Source organism: Drosophila persimilis, unplaced genomic scaffold (genome assembly GCF_003286085.1).
Source record: "Drosophila persimilis strain 14011-0111.01,24,50 unplaced genomic scaffold, DperRS2 tig00000191-arrow-pilon, whole genome shotgun sequence".
Classification (NCBI taxonomy): Eukaryota; Metazoa; Arthropoda; class Insecta; order Diptera; family Drosophilidae; genus Drosophila; species Drosophila persimilis.
The window spans coordinates 10285495-10304106 of record NW_020825298.1 but is presented as its reverse complement, the minus strand read 5'-3'; the positions used below and the strand labels follow the sequence as shown (position 1 = coordinate 10304106).

General features: G+C 46.7%; 5 protein-coding genes and 1 long non-coding RNA gene across 9 annotated transcripts; 3 read left to right on the top strand and 3 right to left on the bottom strand.

Annotated features, from left to right (window-relative positions):
• Nucleotides 1-5469: 5469 nt before the first annotated feature.
• On the top strand, nt 5470-7149 carry LOC113565811. Its single transcript, XR_003408813.1, has 4 exons — nt 5470-5788; nt 6145-6647; nt 6766-6928; nt 7088-7149. It is a non-coding gene; the product is annotated as an uncharacterized LOC113565811 (long non-coding RNA).
• A 408-nt stretch (nt 7150-7557) lies between these two features.
• LOC6589131 lies at nt 7558-11087 on the top strand. Of its 2 annotated transcripts, none has more exons than XM_026989001.1 (5): nt 7558-8357; nt 8475-8648; nt 8699-9655; nt 9715-9881; nt 9939-11087. In XM_026989001.1, exons 2-5 carry the CDS (start codon nt 8493-8495, stop codon nt 10810-10812), a joined length of 2154 nt encoding a protein of 717 aa, XP_026844802.1. In that variant the 5' UTR covers nt 7558-8357; nt 8475-8492; the 3' UTR covers nt 10813-11087. The 2 variants fall into 2 exon arrangements, with proteins under 2 accessions (XP_026844802.1, XP_026844803.1); XM_026989002.1 differs by lacking the exon at nt 7558-8357 and having other exon boundaries at nt 8581-8648; nt 8699-8834; nt 8912-9655.
• A 2074-nt stretch (nt 11088-13161) lies between these two features.
• Nucleotides 13162-14328, top strand: LOC6589132. The gene is made up of 3 exons (XM_002014665.2): nt 13162-13236; nt 13294-13421; nt 13502-14328. The coding sequence occupies exons 1-3, from the start codon at nt 13188-13190 to the stop codon at nt 14039-14041; spliced, it is 717 nt and encodes a 238-aa protein (XP_002014701.1). The 5' UTR covers nt 13162-13187; the 3' UTR covers nt 14042-14328.
• A 19-nt stretch (nt 14329-14347) lies between these two features.
• On the bottom strand, nt 14348-15471 carry LOC6589133. Its single transcript, XM_026988660.1, has 4 exons — nt 15415-15471; nt 15308-15352; nt 15117-15236; nt 14348-15017 (listed from the first exon to the last, which is right to left on the bottom strand). Coding segments are annotated over exons 1-4 (813 nt in total). The 5' UTR covers nt 15417-15471; the 3' UTR covers nt 14348-14371.
• A 337-nt stretch (nt 15472-15808) lies between these two features.
• LOC113565757 (tetraspanin-15) lies at nt 15809-17181 on the bottom strand. The gene is made up of 4 exons (XM_026988826.1): nt 17168-17181; nt 16204-16991; nt 16029-16136; nt 15809-15961 (listed from the first exon to the last, which is right to left on the bottom strand). Exons 2-4 carry the CDS (start codon nt 16969-16971, stop codon nt 15842-15844), a joined length of 996 nt encoding a protein of 331 aa, XP_026844627.1. The 5' UTR covers nt 16972-16991; nt 17168-17181; the 3' UTR covers nt 15809-15841.
• Nucleotides 17182-17292: 111 nt separating this feature from the next.
• Nucleotides 17293-18194, bottom strand: LOC6589134 (protein swallow). Of its 3 annotated transcripts, none has more exons than XM_026988861.1 (3): nt 17861-18194; nt 17388-17804; nt 17293-17318 (listed from the first exon to the last, which is right to left on the bottom strand). In XM_026988861.1, the coding sequence occupies exons 1-2, from the start codon at nt 18075-18077 to the stop codon at nt 17401-17403; spliced, it is 621 nt and encodes a 206-aa protein (XP_026844662.1). In that variant the 5' UTR covers nt 18078-18194; the 3' UTR covers nt 17293-17318; nt 17388-17400. The 3 variants fall into 3 exon arrangements, with proteins under 3 accessions (XP_026844662.1, XP_026844663.1, XP_026844661.1); XM_026988862.1 differs by having other exon boundaries at nt 17305-17804; nt 17861-18063; nt 18121-18184; XM_026988860.1 differs by having other exon boundaries at nt 17305-17804.
• Nucleotides 18195-18612: the final 418 nt, after the last annotated feature.

Genomic DNA, 18612 nt, shown 5'->3' with positions numbered 1-18612 from the left:
TTCTAGAACGGCCGTACATTCATCGATTATTAATATAAGCTAGGAATGCCGCATTGGCTGCTATAGGTTACAATGGGGCTACCGTACTGACTGATAGGGTTTATACCACCATAGCTTATTCCCTATAATTATTCTAAAATAATTGAACCATATATATTTGATTTATTTCAGGTTAAATCACAGCGCCACACGCCACACCCAATGGAGTACCTATGAAACACCTTCTTCTGCCTAATACACCCCACTCCTCTACCAGTACGAGGTATCAACACTGTGCCAGCGTTTCCCTGGCTTCCCTTGGCTGAGGCTTCGCCTGCAGCTTTGGCTTAAACGACGACACGCCAGCCAGAGTCGGGCCAATTTCAGTTTCGGTGATAAATTTCGTATAATAAAGAAGACATTAAGCAAACGCCAGTCGCCAGGAATGAGAATGAGAATGAGAATGACAACGACAACAAGGACCACCCGCGGCTCGGACACATTTTACACCTGGCTGAAGGAGCAGTAAAAAAATATATATTATTTTATACCTCCCTCTAAAAAAATGTCTATTTTATAGTGTAAACGTTTTTAAGGTTTTTTACAAGCGCCAACTAATTGCGCCTTCAAATGCGACCCAGCGGCAGGACCGGAAGATACATGGCCACGGAATCAGATGAAATACCGCCTAAAATGTGGAAAACGCTTTAAACGATTATTGTGCCGCTTTGGGCCATCCATAAAAGCATATTAAGGCAGAAACTTGACCATTGAACCGATTCTGGGGGAATAAAAAATAACACACACTCACACTCGGGCAAAGGCATTGTGTTCGTGGAAATTTCTCATTGAATTGTGTTGAAAAGCAAATGGCATTCAATATTTATGCAAATTTATTATTGATTATGATTATACAGCTGCACGGTTGGGCGATGAGAAGTGCAGCCGTAAAGCCCCGCGGCGACCTGCAAAAACACAGAAGAGCGCACATCCCTATATTTATTTGCACAAATATAGGTCTATAAAGAATAAAACCAGTTTATGTGCCGCCCAATTTAATTAAAGTTTGCTTTAATACCCTGCCAGAGAACCTATTTGTTTTGCCAAGAGACCGGTATCGGTAGACAAGGAGGAATATACGATATATTGCTATGTTCTTGAGCAGCATTCAAGGCCGTGAAGTGAGCATGGAGATAACACAGAGATAGTTTTTGGCTAGGACATCGGGTAGAAGCCCAATCCGATCCCTCCTAGTCATAGGCCCCTCGATCTGCAAGGGTATACTGCATTTCAGCTCCTGAGGGAAGCTTTTCTTTGATGTTTTTTTTTGTATTGAAAGGATTGAACAGTAATATACACATGTTTTTATAATACTAATATGAGTAACATCCCTCAAACAGAGCAATAAATCAGCGAATATATAATAAATAATTTACCATAATTAATTACCAGAAGAAGCCCTTACTTTTAGTAAAACCTTAAACCCAGCAGGAACCACCTTTCCATCCACCTGCTTCGCAGGCAGACTCTGTCTATCTCTCTGTGTGTTTTAAGCTTAAATCACAGAGACCGGAACCGGAAGGAAGAACAACACAAAGCTTCGACTACACAGCGGACAAGCCGCAGCTGGACATCGCAGTCTGATCCCACCTGGCCGGAGGCAGGCTCCTTGACTTGCAGTTGCGTTTGACACTTTTCTCGGGCAACGGAAACGATGGCGGCGGCGATGGAGGCGGCGACGGCGGTGGCGCAGGCAAAGCGACAGAACAATCAAAGTGCAGCACGACAGGGACTTGAAAGTGGCAGGCACGTAAACGAAAACAAAATGGCGGCGGGGAGGAGCACCACACACGGACCGCAAGCCAAACAAGCGGCAACAGCAGAAAGAAATTACATGCAACAAGACAACAAAGTTGTCAATGTCGATGTCGACGTTGTTTGGTTTGCAAAAAAAAATTACCATACCCCCAGAAGCCATCTTCCCGCCATCCGCTCGCCGCACTCCCGCCCGGCCAAATGGTGCGGCCTGGATCTGCATCTGAAGTCGAAGGCAAGAGCCGGGATTACTGCTCTGTGGCCACAGCATCCTCCTAATCCTGCCCCCACTTCCTGTTCTGTTTGTCCCCCAGGCATCGCACAAATATTAGCTGTTAAACAAGCACTGGCTGTTGCTTTTGTTGCTGCAAAAATTCACAATTACACATGCAATGCCAGAAACCGAAAGAAAAGACCAGAAAGAAAATGTTGCACGTCGAAAATTAAGCGAAAACCGAGAGTGGGGAAAACAATAAGAGAAGACGGCGCGGGATGGTGAGGGGGAAGGGGGGGAGGGAAAAAATTGGCATAAAATGCAAAAATGAAAATGCAACAAGCAAAAAATATTTTGCTTCGTTAAGTTTTTAGCGTACATGCGCAAACAGCAACAATAAAGTGTTAATGTGTGCAAACTAACACAGGCATATGGGACACACACACACACACACACACATGCGGGGACACCACGCATACACACACACACAGAGACTCGTAGAATAGAAAGGAAAAACGTGGCAGGAGCAATTGCAACCGCAGAAAATGCAAAACACATGCCATGGGAAAATGAGCAGGGCCACACTGGCAGCAGCATTGACATGAAGGAGCGGAAGGAGCAGAAGGAGGGAAGGAGAAGCCAACAGCAGGATACCAAGGATACGAGGATGGCACAGAAGAAGCAGACGAAGGATGATATGAAGACAGGAACGTTGTCGACTTTATGCACATGCAAATGCAATAAAATCAACTGAAATAAAATAAGATTCGAATTTCGCCAGCAGCAAACAAATGGCTGCATTTGATCTGAGTGTGCCATCACTTCCATAAGGATTTATGGAACGCGTTGAAGTCCCCCCCAATGGCTACTGGGTGACGTCCTCTAGCATCCGCCGCTAGGTTGTCTAGAGTACTTGCGAACTCGGAGAGCGTCAGGCTAGGGGCAAGGTAGACGCTATAGATCCACACACCTCCGACCTTGGCGCGCACAAACCCAGCAGCAGCGCTTGAGAGGGAAAGCTGTAGTGGCGTGGCCCCGCATAGCCATATCGCGGCCTTTTTGGTGGCATCCACGATGAACCCAGGGGACTCCCTAGTTTGATATGGCTCGCTGAGGATGGCGAGGTCAATTGCCAATTCTCTTATGGATTGGCTCAGCAGGTCTTGAGCCGCAGCGCAGTGGTTGAGGTTGAGCTGCATAACCTTCATTATTGGGCCGTCAAGCTGGGCACGCTCCTGGCTGCTGGACATCTCCTGCTACCCGCATAATGCTTCGTCTCATTGCTATTGTTAGCGGTGCAGATGAAACACCGCGGATCGCTTTGGCAGGTTGCCGCCTTGTGCCCCTTCCCGCCGCATCTGAGGCAGCATCCGGTGCGATCCACCGCGCTCTTGCACCTAATTGCTAGGTGCCCAAACTCCAGACACCTGTAGCATCGTCGTTGAGCTGTCCGCTCCCGGATCCTACAGCTTGTCCATCCGACTTTAAGTTTGCCCACCATGAGCAGGGCTCTTGCCTGCACGGGCGGCAGGCACACAACTGCCAGTTGCGTACCAGCGAACGATGGCCTCAGGCTTTTAATGGCGCTGGTGTCCACGCTGGGGGCGTCTAACGATGCAGCTATCGCTGCTGCGATGTCCTCCTTCTCGACCAGGCTGTCGAGATCCCTGACCTCCACGCAGAGTTCTTCTGACACCGCCCTGATGCCCGTCTGCAGTCCCAGTGCCGCGCTGATGTCCTCCTTGAGCTTAGCTGTGTTGCTTTTGCTCGCGCCGTTGAGCTCGAGCAGCAGCTCGCCCTTTGCCGTCCTCCGGATTCTATTAACATTATCCCCTACCTCCTGCAGCTTGCCATCCTGGCGCCTGGTGACCATACGGAGGATGTCGCTATAGCTAAGCTCGCCCTGGGGTTGAATGATTATTGCGTCTGGCCTTGGTTCGCGCTCACGGGGCTCCCTTTTTTTCCTTACCCTAGGGCCCACCTGCTGCCACTTGAGCTGTTTCTTAGCGGCTGGGGTGGCACCATGGTCCACTGTACCCGAGGGGGTTAGTTCCTCCTGGGACTGCGCCGGCGGTTTGAGCTGGGTCGACGCTTGTTGAAGCTTTGTGCCCCTCTGCCTCTTTGTGGGCTCCGCAGCCATTTGAGGCGACTCGCGCAGCCTCTTTGAGCCGGTGTGCGGCGGCTTCGCAGCTGTTTGGGTGCCAGTAGTGGCGGTCTCGATTGTCCTGGTGTGCAGCTTCTCAAAATTGTTGACCACCAGGGCCTGAAGGGCTACCACTCTCAGGGCTAAATCCTTCATTACGTTGTCCACATGCCGCTGGTCGTTCATCCTCTTGACCAGCTCATTGGCCCGAGTACCCAGGTTTTTTAGCAGCTCTAATGGGTCAGAGTGCGGTCGCTCCTTCTCTTTGCCATCCGGGCCGGGCTTGAACATGCTCGAGCCCTGAGCTTTCGCAGGTGCTGACGGTGGTGGGGATCTGGTAAGGGTGTTGCGCCTACCAAAGACTGCGTCCTCAGTCATCTTCTCAATCTGTGTTTTTGGTGTGTGAGGGGTGTTTTCCATGTAAAAAGAATCTCCACTCGAGTTCGTTATTCCTGGCCGCAGTACGTAGTCACCGTGGTGATCCCATGGGTGTCTTTCCGTGGAGTGAGGTCCATGCGAGGGTTGACCCTGGGCCTTATGAGCACCAGGGTTCAGAGCCAGATCGGTGCTAGTTGGGATATGGATCAACCAAGCCTACGCAACCACCATAGTGGGACGGCCAGGAAGCGTTAAACGAGGCCTGCCAAGGTTTTAACGAGACGGGGGCGGTGGAGACATTAACCTATGAGCCATTTCAACAGGGGTTCAGCCTGCCTACTCAGGTCATAGAATGCCGACGCCGTCAGCCCACAGTCTAATGTACGTAAGGGGGTTCCAGTGGGTCGTACGTAACACCTTACTGGTCTCGGTGTTACGGGCGGTATAGTACCTACCAAGGCGCCTGTGGCGCCGATGGGTCCACTCTAAAGGCTTGTCCCGGGCATCCCGCGATGGCCGGGAATTTCTTCCAGACGATAGTCGCTGGGGTTATACCGCCCCTTCTTAGAGGGTGGAGGTTAGAGGGTGCGCCGCCGTAGCGCTGGGGTTGGCAGGAGGACAGCTCCGGGACCCGTTGTGTACCCGATGGCCTTAGAAAGCGCCGATGTGCAGTGTGAGCCTCTACAATATCCCCATCAGTTCCACTTTGCCACATCCTATAGACCCGCGGTGAGGGGGCCGAAAAGTCGTGGTATACTTCTAGGATGTATGATGCAGCGCCATCTGCCGGTGCTCGTCTTCCTCTACGTGCTACGTAGCAGCGCCCTCTGACGGTGGGACACGCCTGCGATGAGTAGACTATCGCCGTCTTGTAGCCCTGGTCAGCAGCTGTTGCTCTGATCAGGAAAATAGACATACGGAAAAACGTGGAGCTCATCCTAAAGAAGCTGAGGCAACTGGTGCATTATGTCGGGCCTTAGAACGGCCAACCTACGCATGCTCGCGCGGTGCAGGCAACTCCGTTGTCTGGCATGGTAACTCCGTCGCCATCCATCTTGAGCCGGTGAGAGGAGGAGAGAAACTCACCCCGGGAGCTTCGTGAGTGTTATGAGTGAGTTGGAGTTTGAGTGACAAACCCCAAATTAGTTTAGCCATGGCAGATTGCTTTAAACTCCTGATTGTCGACCTTCTTGGGTTTGGACACGGTCTGCTCGGGCCAGGAGTCCAGAGTTAAGCTCAGTAAGCATCGCGCCCATAGGGTAAGTACGGGTGGATGTGCGCTCGCTTACCGTTGATCATTGCGTGTTGATGATTGCGTGTGTGTGTGTGTGTGTGTGTGTGTGTGTGTGTGTGTGTGTGTCGGGGGAGAAACTGCACACACACACACATACAGACATACATCAGTTGTGGCTCGGCTGCGCTTTCCCCTCGCCCTGGCATTCCATTTCATTTTTATACTACACTCACTTTTCACTGTTAGTTATGTCTGCTTGCGGTTTCCTTCTTTTCACGTTATTTATGTTTATTTGCATATATTTTATTTCATTTTATTTTATTTTGCTTTCAAAAAAATGTAGAGGAAATGCAACTAAAACACGCTCATTTATTTCCGCAGACACAGCGCAGAAATTTGTGAGAAGTCAGGCTAACCCCAGGACTCTTTCGTGCGCCCCCAGGACATACACAGTGGCTGCTTCTGTGCGGGGTGGTTAGGGGCGGGGGGGGGTAGCTGTGTGAGTGTATGGTAAATTAGTAGACAAATGACTATAATGGCCAGTACGTGAACAAGTCCAAATTTAAAGCTTATGCCACAAGACAAGTTCTTTGAACTCTGCTTTGGAAATGTAAGCAACGGAGTCTGCAAAAATAAATAACCAAAAGTGCCAAAGGCAGGCAACACTACGAGTATCTACAGAACATGCACAAATGTATCTACTCGTAGTCGTATTAGTAGTCGTACTAGTAGATGTTTATGGTAATGGGTTTTGCATGCAAATGCATTGCAGTTCATAAGCTGCTTAGCAGGTGTCCAGCAAACGAATTCCAGCCAAATGCAACACAATTTAAGATGCGGAAAATCTATAGATAAATATCTGAAAATATCAGACAAAGGTAAAGGTAGGTAAAGTGTTAAACACCTTTAAGCAGGAGCTTAAGTATATAAGAGACTCCTTGTTTATTCTTATATTTCATTAACATATTCTGTTGGTTACTCAACAAAAAAAAAACCAATCAGAAGCCATGTTCTTAAAAGTATTGTCAATATGCACAAACAAATGGAACACAAATCTTTGGGGGGACATCTAGTACCCACCCCGAGACGAGTCGAGTCACACAATCCCACACTTGGGGCCATCCGTCAAGGGGAACAGCCAGGCCAGGCCCCGTATTTTATCTTGGTAAGCAACAGCTGTGCAAAAGCTGCAACAACAAAAACTAAACAACATCCAGATGCATTTCTGTTTCGACCTGGAGGCAGCCCACATTCCTACCTACATATTTCCATCAGTGAAATTTTCTAACCATTTTGTTGCCACTTCTTTGCCATTTGAATACAGGTTCGCTCACTCTCTCCCTCTTTTTCTCTCTCTCCCGCTCTCCATGGGAAAGAATGTGTCCCTTAGTCATGTTTGATTTGCAATTTTGCACAATCAAACTCTTGCCAAGGATCGCAGAGGCAGTGGCAGTGGCAGTGGCAGAGGCAGGAGCTGTAGCCGGGGAGCCGGGAGCTCCAGCTGGATGCCAGGAGGCAGAAGGCAGCCAACAGGCAAGTCGGCAAATCCCAAAAATTGCCAATAAATTTGTTCTATTGACTGTGTCTGGCTACAAATTTGTTGCTTGCATATTTTATTTGTGCAGCGTATGTTGTGAAAATGCAAATGCAAATATTCAGAGCCGGTTTGGATGGGCAAGAAATATTGCGACAAGTATCGTCTATGAGGGAATGAAAATTATAAGGTCTTTGAAAACATACCAAAGCAGCCCAAACTAATTTCATGGTTTTTTTTTTCTTTCTCTTCAGCAGGTTGAGGCCGAATTTATCCGCAGTTTCTTGGTCAGACTTGGACCAGCCAAAACAAAGCTGTCTGTCATGAAACTACTAGAGCTAGCAACTAGGCAACTGTAAGCTCGCTGCTATGAACATAAGCATGATTAAGCAAGCCGTTTGATGAGCCACTGAGCTTTTTCACAATGAGAGAACGACAAGACAAGTCCGTTGCATAGATATCTAGATTCAAGACGGGGTCGCACGAGCCCTCGTGAAGACACGATGGTCCGTTCAATAAGGTGTCCGATTGAAGAACGATGTGCAATGGAAGAGGTGCAGGAAGTGAGAATAAGGCAGACGGAATTTGGCCTGTGCCCGACTAGAGCGCTACAGATCGAGAGAGCAAGAGCGTGAGCGAAAACGAAGGAAAGGCAGGCTGCTGCCTTGCGCGAGAGTATGTACATATGCATGTACATATGTAAGAAGGTGTGCGCAAGCAGTGGTTACAACGGGGAACAACAGTAACAGCCGACAAGCAGTTCAGCAGAGAAGAAGAGGAGCAGCAAAAGGAGTCGCAAAAAGACAATCGCAGAGCCAGACGTAACTTTCAGCAGCAGCCGTGATGATAAAACTTGTACAAATTAAATAATATCAAAAAAACAATCTACAAAATAATAACAGACTGTCTACAGACAGATGGCAAAGTGTTACAGTAAGCAGTGCTAAAATCGAACAATATCAGTCGAAATTTACTTCACTGCTGCGCCACTGGTTATCGTCTGCAGATTAAACGAAAACTAGATTTGAATAAAACCCAGAGTCCTATCTTGGAACTTCATGTAAGAACCTTATACATACGATTACTTATTTTGTATTATATGTACTTGAACATTTTTGCATATAGGAGGCTCTTAATAGTCTGTAACATAATTGTTTGAATTGTTGTACTTTTACAGAAATTTGCTTCAAAACCAATGGACGGCACTCAGAGAACCAGCACTAGGCTATTTTGCCTTAGCAGTTTGCTATCTTTTAGTCTCGTCTCGGCATTTTTCTTTTATCTAATGTCTGGCCGGACCTCAAATGTTTCAGACATCTCTGTGCTACGCGATGAAGTGAATCAGCTATCGGTGAGGTGAACAGTAGCCATTGAGTCTCTAACTAATGCATATCTTTACAGAAACTGGTGCGCGGCTCCCCCACAGCCGTTGGGGCTTTTGAGAGTTCCAAGGATGCCCCTGGGCCACCTGGTAGTTCGCACTTTGTTCCAAAAGAACCTGGCGCCGAAGTGGCCAAATGGACTTCCGAACTTGCACGTAAGGTTGACGTCCTCATGGACGATGTGAGACAGCTAAAGGAGAATTGCTTTAAAATGATGTCAATGCCAATTCAGAATTCAATGCAACTTCCAAACGGATTAAAAAGTACAATTTTAATGCAAAATCCAAATTTGGTCCAAAGTCCAAATGGAAATCAAAATGGAATCCACGACGCAACTGCAATCAAACAACAAAATTCAAGCCGAGATCTAAATTCAGTTAACAATCAAAATTTAAGCCACGATCCAAATTCCCACAAGGATTCAAGCCAATATCCAAATTCGAATCAAGATCCAAATCCAAAAAATTTCTATAAGGATCAATATTATAAGCAAGATGCATATTCAAACGAACAATCATATTCAGACCAACATCGATATTCAAAGCAAGATTCATATGCAAACGAAGGTGCATATTCAAACCAAGATCCATATGTAGACCAACATCGATATAAAAACGAAGGTCCATACTCAAACCAACACAATTACCATACCGAGAGTCTACCAGTGGGCTATAATCGTTTGAACTTCGCCTCAGACGAGCTGGGGGCCAGTATTGTCTCGGTCGAGGCCAGCCCCATTGGCCACAGCGGTATATTCAAGCGCCTTCTGGGCCTAGAATTCAGTTCCAATCCGCCGGTCAACATGCTTCGACCGAGTCTGTCGCCCGGCGCCTGCTTTGGATACCGTGGGGTTCGTGCCATTGCGATCATCCATCTGGCCAAGGAAATCATCGTTGACACGATTACCCTGAGCCACCCGCCCAAGGATATGATGCCCAATCTGTGTGAAAACGCACCGAAAGATTTCAAGGTTATCGTGAGTAGCAGTCTCCCGATCGGCGTTTCAGACTCTCTTACAAGAGCTTCTTCTTTTAGGGCATAAAACCGAACTACAACGAGAAAGAGCCGTTGGGCCAATTTACCTACCATAATCACGCCAACAGACGCACTGAAATCTACCGTATAGACAACAAAAGTACTTTCCGTAGACTGGTCCTCGAATTCTACTCGAATCATGGCGGACAGTTCACCTGCATTTATCGGTAACTATGAATTGGTGAGGGCACGACCGACAAACTCTATTTATTATTCTTACGCAGAGTGGAGGTCTATGGAAGCTTGCCTGCCCCTGACCCACAGGGCAATGAGCGCGGACGAGGCAAGGATCACGGAAAAGGAGATCTCCACGCAGAAGGAGACGACAATGGGCAAGGAGGTGATGTCAGCGGACAATCAGATTTGAGCGTACCAGAGGCTGTTCGTGGACCAGTAGATAGCCGCGGAACAGAAGACAGCACCGGACCATTATACACCAGCACACCACGAGATAGCAGCAGGCCAGAAGATGTCAGTGGAGGCGATCTCCGTCGAGGAGATGATGTCCGCGGACAAAAGGAAGTCTGCGGACGAGATGGCGAAATTTGCGACAAACCTGGCTGCAAACGATGCGCCCCACGGGATAGCAGCGGACCAGTAGATAGCAGCGGACCAGAGACTGTTCGTGGACCAGTAGATAGCAGCGGACCAGTGGGCAGCAGCGGACCAGTGGACAGCAGCGGACCCCGATATAGCAGCAGATTAGGAGATAGCAGCGCACCTGATGAAAGCACCGGACCATTATACACCAGCACACCACGAGATAGCAGCCGACCAGGAGATAGCAGCGGACCAGAGTCTGTTCGTGGACCAATAGATAGCAGCGGTACAGTAGATAGCAGCGGACCAGTAGACAGCAGCGGACCAGTAGACAGCAGCGGACCACGAGATAGCAGCAGATTAGGAGATAGCAGCGCACCTGATGAGAGCACCGGTCCATTATACACCAGCACACCACGAGATAGCAGCAGGCCAGGAGATAGCAGCGGACCAGAAGATGTCAGTGGAGGCGATGTCCGCGGACAAAACGAAGGCTGCGGACGAGATGGCGGAAGTTGCAAAAACCCTGGCTGCAAAAACTGCCGCAGAGAACTTTAATGTTTTTGTGAGTTCTCATCTCCTCCTTCTCATCGGTTTACCCTGACAATTCTCTGACAGTACCAATACACTCCTAATGGCATTTTCTGATGCAGTAGGAGCCAGTGAGAGCCCTATATTGTTCATATAAACCAAATTTATTTGTCTCACGCTGAGTTAATGCGCTGGCGTTCTTTGAGATTGAAGTTTACAAGTTTTAATTACGTTCTGGTTATTATTTAAATTCAAATAAAACGTTTCCTTGTTTGCGTTGGTTAGTAATCGGGAAACATGTTCTAGCCGATAGAGAAATTTTGTATTCTTTTGCCACCTTGGAGAAAGTAGCGTAGCGTAAAATTAATGTTGTGCAAGGTATTTCCAAATCATTGATTAGGCATCTTCTCGACGGGCTTCAGGAACGTGCGCTCCCCCTGGTCGAAAATGGGATATCAGGGCGTATGAGTGCGGCGCGAATATTTTAACAGAATTCAAGCATCCAGTACAGCTGCCCCTGCGATGCCCATGTGTTTGGAGCGCTGGTGTGTGTGTGCAGTCGTGTGTTATTTGGTGTAAATTATATGGCCGAAAGAGGCAAAATTAGCCAAATGATGGCTGCCTAATGTGCCGGAAGGATGGCGAACAAAAATAAATGGCAAAAATCGTTTTCTCCCCCAATGAAAACATAAAAACGTGGCCACTAAAAGCAAATCGAGAGCGGCCCCGATTTGCTAATCAAATCAGTGTTAGCCGCCTTAGTAAAGGGTCAATGTCAATGCAAATGTGCAATTTTAAAGATACGTATGTATGTTCAATGAATTTTGATAACAGCATATATTGTGCATAAGTAAAATCGATTGTACTTTTGTGTATTCGAAGCAGGGGAATCATGTGTTTCCAGGAAATAGTGAACCAATGGCTGGGTAAAGGATAGCTACCAGTATCAGGACTATGTATAGGTCAGAGTTCCACCTCCCTCCGAGTCCAGATTCCCTACCAAAGTGCCAAATGTTCAGCGGTAATTGAACGGACTTTAAATACTACTAGCCAAAAATTGTACGAAATGCGGGTTAACACAAAACGACAAAACGACTTTGGTGTTAGCCTTTTTTTTTCTTTTTTGCTTCCTTCAATTTGGCGTGGGGTTGAATCTGAGATGGGGCTGGGGCTGGGGTGGGAACTGTAGCTCTGGCAGAGGGCCGGACTGCATGGAGACTTTTATGCTAAAGAAGAAACGCCAACCGACGTGGCTGCGGTGACGACATCGAAACTTTTCTTGTTTTCTTCTTTTTTTTTTTTGGTTTTTTCTCGTGCACTTGTTTTATTCTCATTGCGTTGGCCAGTGCGCGGGAGTTTGGTCGTACAGAAAAATGTGTCAGGAAAAAATTAAAGCAAAAGTGGAAAAAAGAATGAAAGGTTCGAGGAAAGTCGAGACCTCAGATATCCTGGAACATCGAATTTGATACGCCAAAGCAGAGCAGAGCAGAGCAATGTCTTTTTTAACATATTTTTACCCATATATGATCGGGGAGAGAGCTCTCTTGAAACACTTTGGAACGCTTTGAGCACAGCTTAGAACAGCTCATGGTTCCCAAAATATACACCAAAATCTACTGCACATAAACGCCATATACCCACGGAGAGTACAGGGTGCCCACAACTAAACAGGAGGGGATCCATGCAGAAAAACTGCCACACACAAAGCAAAATTGTCGCCAAGCTGAAATGGAGGAGGAAGGGGAAAAAACACTGAATGAGAGCGAAAAAGCCAAACTGACTTCAAGTGGCATTTTGACATTTTGTTGAATTTCAACTTGGTTGTCGCTAGGGTCAAAGGAGGATGCCATGGGTCAATGGGTGTGGTCAGGTGTGCAGGGGAGACCTGGTGGCAGCTCCGGCAATGCAAACGAAACGCACAGAGACGCATTTTATTTTCAAATTAGAGAAAAACAATTTCCATCATTGCGGCCAGGCAAAGCTGTAAACTTTTGACCCCACAAAGCGTTGGAACTTTTTTTCTTTTTACCCGTTATATTTCAATCGTACTTTTGCACAAAATTTTCCAGCATGAAATTTAAAGATACTTTTGAAATAATTAAATGAATCGAATCTCAGGAATTGATTTCAGCAGTTTCGAATAGCCGTTGGAATTGTCGAGGCTAGAGAGCTTTAAGCTCTAAGCCGCCCAGCTTTCTGCTATCTCTCAATACCTACAAATTTTCACAGTGATTTATTCAAATGTGCCGCTTACTTTTTGAGTTTTACCATCCCTAAGTGTGACCGTTTGGAATCAGCTGGAACATTCGATATCACAAACTGCCGTTATGTCAAACGAGCTAGTTTTTGTCATTGTCGGCGTTTAATTGTTGTATTTTGTGATTGTTCTAAATAAAAAGAAAATGGAATTGCGCAGCCAGTCCTTCCACGCCCTAGTTAACCTGCTCAAAGGTACAGTGCATATAATTGAGTTAACACTTTTCAAAGATATATATCTTTTCCCCGCAGACGCTGGTGTCTATGAGGAAGGAATGGCATATGACGAAGTTAAGCAGCTTGCGCAGGCGATGCAATTGTCCACCATGGAACAAATCGAGGAAAACGAGGAGTACCTGCAATTCGAACGTGCCCGCTGTGTATGTTGCAATTAATAACATTGCTTAATTAATATATTAATTACTTTAATTCATATGTGCATTTACATTGTTTTATGCAGGCGAGCATTGAGTCTTATTCCTCTATGGAGCTGCACCAATCGACCATGTTGCCTTCTGTGCTGATGGCTGAGCCCGTGGCTGGTGATGTGGCTATTGATGTCTCACAGCGCGATTGCGATAGTCCCCCTTGTGAGCCTGTTCATATGACTGTTCGTGCCATAGTACATCACCCCCTCGACTGGAGCCCTTCGGCCGAGCGTCAGACTTTACCCAAGCGCAGAGCTGACGGGAACAGCAACGCCATCGGTTCGGAGGAGAAGCGTTTCCGAACCGACAACAACAACAACAACAATCAGGCGCAGCAGCAACAACCGGCAGCTGCCGAGGTAGATGTCACTCCAGCATCATTGGCATCCGAGGATTCGGGCGTCAGTTGGGATGCGCTCAGTTCGGTCAACTCAAGCGCCTATGACAGCAGCCTAGTGCCATCCATTGGCGAGATGCCCAGTGGTCTGATGGTCAGCACAAGCAGTGCCGCCGTATCCGGTTCCTCGCGCAGCAATATCCACAATAGCGATAGCGAAATCAATTCCGATTAAATCCACGAATCGGATCCCAATACCATAGCATCGTTAGTTTATGAATAATCCCCATGAAACATGTATTCATTTTATAAATATTTGTAATGCTTGAGTCACGCTTCTTTCTCATGTGGAAGAACGTTTGCCTCGGCTTTTTTCACCGCCTGTGTGCAGACAACGAGATGCTCGGCGCCAGTTTAGTTTGCAGGCCCTCACCATTTAAGTGTAATGAAATATGTATATGCATGCGCATGGCTCGCTTGTTTGTTTATTAAAGTTACACTACATTGGTGCGTAAACAATAATACATTACAAAACTACTCTTAAAATCTTGTGCATGTGGGAGCACTACTTGCGGCCTTGCTCCTGGCGTTGCTTGGAACGTGCGACGGCCTTCCCTAAGGCGCGATCTGAGATTTTACAATACTCTGCAAAAGCCAGCAGTTCCACGCGCTCCCTTACAAAGAGGGCAGACACCTCCTGAAAGTAGTTGGTTACGTCGAGTGGTTTCGCCAACTCAATGGATCCGCCTGAGCTAGTGCTGCATCTCCCACGCTTGGACACACGCGCTCCAATCGATTCTGGATCTTCGAAACTTGCCGGCATGGTGCGTCGACGGCGATTGGACGGCATATCATTTTCAATATCGCTTTCAGATGTTTGAGTAGAAGCTGCCGTCTTGTACACTGTGTTACAGTATCCATGAAAATCGACTTCAGTGAGTGAACCTCTTTGTGGCGACATTGAGTTTTCGTTTGCGTTGGCCATGTCGCCATTAATCGGAGCGTCCTGCATGATTGAACCAATTTGTGGCAAGCTTGGCTCAGCGTTGGCCAAGTCACCGTCCGGAGCGTCCTGCTGCTGTGTCGTAGGGTCTATCTCGATAATGGGACCATTATCTTCATCTGGCGGCATAACTTCCGGCTCCAAATAGCTAGCCATGAGTTGACTTTCGTTTTCACCAAGAACAGGCGATCGCTCAGAGCTGGTACTCCTAGATATGGGATACAATTACACGCCATGCACACACACACACGTATATACACGCTCAAAGACGCCAGATTTTGTATGCCTCATCACGTATAGTACTTACTCGTTGGAATCCTCGGACTCCGTTGAATCGTCGCTGGACGATTCTTCGCTAGATGACTCGGACAGCTCCTCGTCAGCCATCAACACCGATGGAGGGGAGAATGGTGGACTTTCATCGGAGCTGCACAAAAGGAGAAAATATGTACAAATATGTATGTTAATATGCCACAAAAAACCAAAAAGGAAACGTACCCATCGTCGCCCACAATATGCGGTCCATTGTATTTCGGTAAAGGCCTGCAATGAACAAATTTCAGAATTATTAACAAACTGTAGAATTTTTATCACGCGCTACTCACATATTCGATATTATGAACGCTCGGAAAGTTTAAAATGTGTGAGCGTATTATGGCAGTGTTGCTATGTGATAAGAAATGTTACCCTGCCATGTGAATGGCAATTCTCGAGCTCGATAGATATTCCTATGAATATTTAAAAAGAAAAAATATCTAAAATGGTAAATATATTTTGAGCTTTGTACAGGACGCTTCTATACATTTTCTGTACGAATTAAATCTCGAGGTGGATTTCATTTGATCTTGTTTGACGGAATTGACACCCACTCGAGCACATTGTGCAGCGCCAATGTAACCCTGTAATAAACGGCTGAGCCACGGAGCCTAAAGAAAACGCAAATGAAATCAAAAATAAACTAAAAACTATAATTTGAAAAATAAATTACAATTCTGAAAGTATAAAATATAAGAACCAAACTAAACAAATAACTTAATATTCACAATCATCCTCCGTTGGGTCATCGCAATGGCAAAAGTGGACATCGGGCGCCACATCGGAAGCCAGATCGTCCTCACCAATCACCAGGCAACGCACATTGGAGGGGTATTTCTATGGAGGCAAGGAGAACACATTGCTATCTTCGGACTCTAAAAGGTAAGAAGTTTGGCAAACCCACCACAACGACCAGAGGATATCCGTCATCATCTGTGAGAGCCACGTTGTCGCATCCATCGCTCTCGTTCTGGCGCTGCAGTATGAATTTGGTCAGAAAGCAGAGCATGACCTGCGAGGAAAGATATGTAATGGAATTAGGCTACTTTCAACATGAACATCATGCAACCATGACTTACCAGGAATTTTAGGGACAGCAGACCCAGTCCCAGCATTATGTACAAGAACCGCCAGAGGGCTTTGGTAAACACGGGCAGGCAGCCGTTGGTGTGGATGGAATCGAGCGAGAAGGAAGGAAACGGTTGCCTGCTATTGCCCTGCTGTTCACCGACGAGCGTATCTTGGCTCGTTATGCTCTGGCTGCCTCGCTTGCAGCATGTGTAGGGAGCCAGGATCGCTGTGGTACCACCTGTTGTCGAACAGGAATCGTTACCCTCCTGCTGGGGCATCCAGTCGGCATTCATCCAGTCCTTGTAGCTGTGGACGCCACAGCACTCCTTACGCAGCTGCAGACCATCCCACAGCAGCTTCCACTCCGGACACGAGTAGTACATGTCGATGCCACGGATCAGAGACGTTTCGGCTCCATTCTCGAACACTTCCGCTCTGCGGTACACGTTCCAAACAGTAGCCAAGCCGGAGCCGACAATGATGCAGGAGTAGAATAGCCAAATTGACAGAAGTAATTGAATGTTGGGAGTAGAACGCCGCATCCACAAGCGCCTCCACATGGATAGGCTGCACAGGAACGTCAGAATCAACTGTGCCCCAAATATATAGATATTCAGCAGATAGCCGTGGACCATGCGGCACTCAATCTCTGACAGATAGCCAGTGAGGACTAAGTGGTAATAGGCCGTTACTGCGATTAGAAGCAGTCCGATGACCGCCTCAATGACCAGAAGGAGTATTATATATATGGAGGCGTTGCGAAAAGGCTGTCGCATTTGGTCATCATCATTTGCATCTGATTAAATAATTGACGTTGATTTCAACGATATCAGAAAACAGTATGTCAAGTTCTTTGTAAGTGAAAAATCTTGTCAATGAGACCTGTTAATCTTTCAGGCAAAGTGACAGGCTATGCAAAGCTATCATGCTTTATGCTACTACAGTGAATTTCATTTGTATAGTTTCTCTTACAACTGTACAGAAATATTCGGCCAGACAGATACAGATGGACATCGATCCCGATCAAGAATATATACTGTATGTACATACGTCATACACATACATATGTATGCACTCTAGATATGGTCGGAGATGCTTCCTTCCTTCCTTCCTTTTATTATACCTTTAACATAAAATAAACAATTTTGACACAATAAGTAAAACAAAAGTAAGACGAAAATGTTTCAGTCACCACTGAGCCTCCATCAGAGCTGGGTGGCCTTTGAAACCTTTGCTGGCTTTGGAGTGTCGTTCGCGTGGCGCTTGCTGGTGTCCATTTTTTGGCGAAGGGTGGCCAAACTGCGTTTTATCTGAATGATTGCTATAGTATTTTCGCGCAGCTTGGCCTGCAGATAGTTGATGTATTCATGCGCACTCATTTTATCGGCCACCAGACGCACCTTGTCGTTCCTCAAGCCCAAATTCTCGTTGAGCAGTCGGTCATTCTCGACGAGTAAACGCTCGTAGCTGCCAGCCAGTGACTCGTCAAGGCTATGCACCTCGCCCAGCCAGAAGTCGTGACCGCGCTCTCTAGGCGTCATGAACTCCAGCATGGAGCTGTGTTGGCAGATCTTATTGATCGCACAGCGATGCTGCTGGTCCTCAAGTGCTTGAATGTCCTCTTTTTATAATTGACCATGATTATTAAGTATTTGTATCGCTTACCTTCGTCCTGATCGGGGCCCGCGCAAGTATTATCGCCGCTCTCTCTTGCACCTTTCCGTGGGAGATTTGTGGAGTTGTGGGCGTCGACCTTTATTTTCATACTACGACGCAGCTGGTCCATCGCCTGCATCTCTGCTATGCCCAGTGCCACTTTGCTGGGCACGTGCTTGAATCGCTCTATTGTTTTCGCCGAATGAAAGTTCCTGGGCAGATTCATTATTATAGGATCAAGTCACTTTAATAAACACGATTCGACAGACTACTGGCACGACGGGAGGACCACTGTATGTAACCTTATCTCTAACCCGAGAGTTTTTAACTGCTAACAGAAAAACAGAATATAGTTCTGTGCCCGAAGTGTTTTCGTTGAAAGGATTGTAGGTGTAATACATATATACATTAAACTCAAAGCACTACAAAAGAACCTGAAAGGAAGTTAGAAAGAACACATAACATATAGGGTGAAGTGCAGGGCATTAAAAGAGTCGACGTCGACTATGTGTATCTCTCTTACTCGTATATTTGTACATGTTCACGCATATATGGCTGTTTGAAAACCCGCCCTTTACTGATACGCACCAAAAGGAGAGAAAGAGACAGATGTTCTAGCATCAATACTAGAGATGTGCATGTACTAAAATGTTTATGTGGTAGTTTTGTTGTAGGCCTTAAAAGCAAGTTACGATTAGTGAGGACGGAAAAGCTGATAAGATCTTTTCTTGGCAAATACTTCATCGTATTTTTTCGTGACC